The sequence below is a fragment of the Mesocricetus auratus genome, unplaced genomic scaffold (assembly GCF_017639785.1).
Source record: "Mesocricetus auratus isolate SY011 unplaced genomic scaffold, BCM_Maur_2.0 Super-Scaffold_100707, whole genome shotgun sequence".
NCBI classification, from domain to species: domain Eukaryota; kingdom Metazoa; phylum Chordata; class Mammalia; order Rodentia; family Cricetidae; genus Mesocricetus; species Mesocricetus auratus.
Window position 1 is genome coordinate 15,710,713 of NW_024429269.1, and position 3,841 is coordinate 15,714,553.

Genomic DNA, 3,841 nt, shown 5'->3' on the forward strand with positions numbered 1-3,841 from the left:
CTCATCATTTCCTGACTTTAGAGTTATTTTACATCTTCTCACATCTTTTAATTATGCATTCTTTTACTTTTTTAGGTTTCTCCATTGGGTTACTGGAATTAGGGTTTGATTCAGCCCTTATGGGTACAGCTTCTAGGGAGAGTTGAGTCATGTGAAGGAAGACTGGGACTCTGAGTAGAGGTAATTATTAGACAGATGTCCCCAAGCACAGGAAGACTAGATCTGAATGTGGATGGAAATCCCCAGAGCATGATAGTGTCACATACAACCAAGCAGAGTGCACACAGCAAGTCAGAGTTGTTCAGGTAGGAATAAGAGTAAATAGACAGAGAAGAGTCAAGTGACATTTGCTTGTTTGCCTCCTAACTCAGACACCTAGTGGATATTTCTGAACTGATTACAACAGACCATTCACAAGTCTATATGCTAAGAATAAAGCTGCTATGAATTGAAGGACCAACTTCTTGGCATCTTAGATTTTTATTCTAATTAGAGAAATTGACAATGAGCACACTGACATACAAGTGAACTGCATAGTTGAATTTTATGAGTCTCAACATAAGATGAGCTTTGGGCTATAATGGAAAAAGTAGAATAAGGGAGAGTGATAATAGAGCTTTGGAAGTTTAAGGGAAGATCTGTTGTAGAGATGGGAGAGGGCTATGTTAATGGAACAAAGGAATTATGATATTTTAAAGTGAGTGTTATAATGCAGATAGAGATGGGATATGATGATGAATAAGTGGTGGGCTATGTTAGAATATGAGGAGGTATATGATGGAGGAGCAAGGGTTATGAGAAGGAAATAGGAGGACTGTGATGGAGTAACAGGTCTATGACAGAGTAAGGGTCATACATCTTTACATAGGAAGACCAGCAGAATCTGTGGTTTCCAGACAGAAGTGACACTTGACATGAGACATGAAAATGGTAGCATCTGGTTCATGAATTTTCTATGGAAAGTGATTCCAGTTCAGAAAGACTAAGACCTCGTCTGAGAAGTTCAGGAAGCTGAAGAGAAAACAGCATTGCTGCTACAAAGAGCTGGAATTTTCCCCACAAAAAGCTCATGTACACAGTCCAGGCCTGCACAAATCCTGTGGAACATTGTGTATCACAGCCCAAACACAACATTGCATTCTAGAAGGAACAGAAAACCTTTGAAACCTAGTGTGAGAGTATAGACAGTGTCCAGTTTATGCTGCATGCATTTTATGTGGGAGGGCGTTATGTGTGTTCCTGTCCTTCCCCAAGCACTGAAACTAATTCTGAGACTCTTTAGAGAACCATCGGCCCTGTAACTGCTCTGAGTTCTCAAAAGTTTACCCTCGTTCATCACCCTCTTGTGATTGAGCACCAACCTGACCTCACTAACAGCAAAGGAGAACTCTTTCTGCACAGGTGAAGTCCCCTTCCTCTCTGCATTTGTGCTGCAGACTTGGCTGAGCCCACCTTCCTTCTCTATAGGAATCCTAGGACTGGGGACACTGGCTGTCCTGTCACCTCTCCCTCCATACTTTCAGAAAACATTAATGCAGAAGAACCTTTTGTCAGCATGTTCTGTTCCTTGCAAACATAAAATAAAGCCAGCTCTACCAGAGAGCTGTGGAAGAAACTGTGGAGGACAGACTTCATCTCCTACCACAAGCAGAAAACTTCCTTAGCCACAGGGCTTTACTGGGAGATCTCAGGCTCCCCATGGGGCACATTAGCATCAGATTCTGCTTTTGTCCCATTCAAGAGTTGAGGATGGAAGACTCTACTTCTTGTTCTTCTGCTGTGGCTATTTGTATGATTTGTGTGCCAACCAGAGAAACAGAGAGGCACACAGCACAGAGGAAACAAAGCGACCCTAAGGCTCAGCAGCCAGGCCCCTGGTACTGAGTTTGTGTTCAGCTCCCCCTGTGGTTTCTGACACTGTGTCACTCAGAGCACAGTAGTACACAGCCGAGTCTGACTCTTGGACCGAGGCTTTCTGCAGGTGGAAGGAAGTGGATCCTCTATCATAAGTAGCTTCAAAACCTCTGCTGCTTCCCTTCTCGTTGGCCTTCGAGACTCTGAAAAGTTGCTGTGGACCTTCTCCGGGATACTGCACGTACCACAATAGTGCTGGGTACCCCGAGGCTGAATAGTTGCAGTGAATAGTAAGAAAGTCCTCTTCTGAGAGGGTCACTTTACCTTCCGTCTGTGTCACTGAGTCTCCATGGGTTCTTGCTGCAGGAAAACAAAAACACAAACAAAACAGATATGTATATCACCAAAGCTCTTGGAAGATTTTAGGGCTCACGATTTTCTGGCATAAAAGAGTGAAAAGTATAAATCCCTTACTTACCGAGTATGAGGAGTATCACAGTCCCGAATCCTAGGGAAGAGTCCATCTTTAGTGGCATCTAGACAATGTTCTAGATGCTTAGCATGTTGAAAAAAGTAACAGTGAACTTTAAATTCACACAGGAAATACTATACTATTAGGACGCTGCGCCACCTGTTGGCCAGAGAGTAAACAGTTAATTGTGGCAATATTTGCTACAAGACATGGAAATAATGAACTCTTGGGTTGGACTGAGGAACACTGCTACTTGGAAGGTCGGATTTTCTCAGTTTTAAATAAATGCAAATTTTTATTTTTGATTTTTCGAGACGGAGTGTTTCTGTATTGCTTTGGAGCCTGCCAAGGAAGTTGATCAGTAGACCAGGCTGGTCTTCAATTAACGTAGATCCACTTGCCTCTCTTCCTGCGGAGTGCTGGGATTAAAGGCGTGCGCCACCGACCAACCCGGTCAGTAAATTCCAATTTTAAGACATTTTTTAAAATGAAGATTTTCGGGGGAGAAGTCACACTGCATAAAAATTAATCATAGATTTCAGAATTCCAGGACAAGTGAAGAAAAACCTAAGTTATCGAACTCTATGCAGTGATCTGAACTTTTGAAAATGATTCCCCTTCACCCTTAAAACATTTCCTCCTAACACAATCTCACTTGCTCTCTGAACTCAGTCTACACAATAGACTTCACTTTCTGCCTTTGCCCACACCGGGATTCTCTCAGCGTTCATGTTAAGCTCCACGTGTTTAAATCATGAATTTACTTCTTGGAGTCTTCTAAGAAAACACCGGGATTAAATGTGACCATGCTGTATGCCCTTCCAATTTCTTGCTATCATGTTCATCATAGTCGTCCTCATGTAATTGTTCAGATGTCATTTTGGGATTGTTTTATTGTCTTTATGGGTGATTTTATGTCCTAAGGCATTAAATAGCTAAATCTGTGGTCACTTTGCTTATACATCTTTCACATTTTTTCTTCTGTTGGTGATGTACCAGTAGCCCATGACAATTGCAGCCTCTCTGTTTTAACATTTAAGAAGGAAGCCATGTTTCTCTCTCATGGTTATCAGATGTGGGGGAATGGACTTGCTTTTCTGGAACAGGGACACACAGCACCCTGGATGGGAGAGGAAACAAAAGTTGCAGCTTGGTCTACCATCCTGATATTTCTAGTTCAGATGTTATTGAATTTTGGAATTATTATTTTTGAGACTATGATTTCACCACAAAATTTCTTCCTTCCCTTTCCTCTCTCCAAACTCTCCCATGTACTCTTTCCCACACTCCTTCAAATCCATGGCCTCATTCGTTTTTTACTAATTGTTGTTGCATGTTTACAAGTATATGCATATACATATATATTCCTAAATACAACCTATCCAGTTCATATAATTTTATTTTTATGTATGTTTCCAGGGCTGACCATTTGGTCCTGGACAACAAGTTGATGTGTTCTTCCCTGGGTAGGGCCCCCTCTCTCATTTTCAGCTTTCCTCAGATTCCTACACCTCT

General features: G+C 41.8%; 1 gene segment (V, D, J or C); it reads right to left on the reverse strand.

Annotated features, from left to right (window-relative positions):
• Positions 1 to 1,852: 1,852 nt before the first annotated feature.
• Positions 1,853 to 2,432, reverse strand: LOC121137801. The segment is given in 2 exon segments: positions 1,853 to 2,214; positions 2,333 to 2,432. Coding segments are annotated over 2 exon segments (420 nt in total).
• Between the last annotated feature and the right edge of the window lie 1,409 nt (positions 2,433 to 3,841).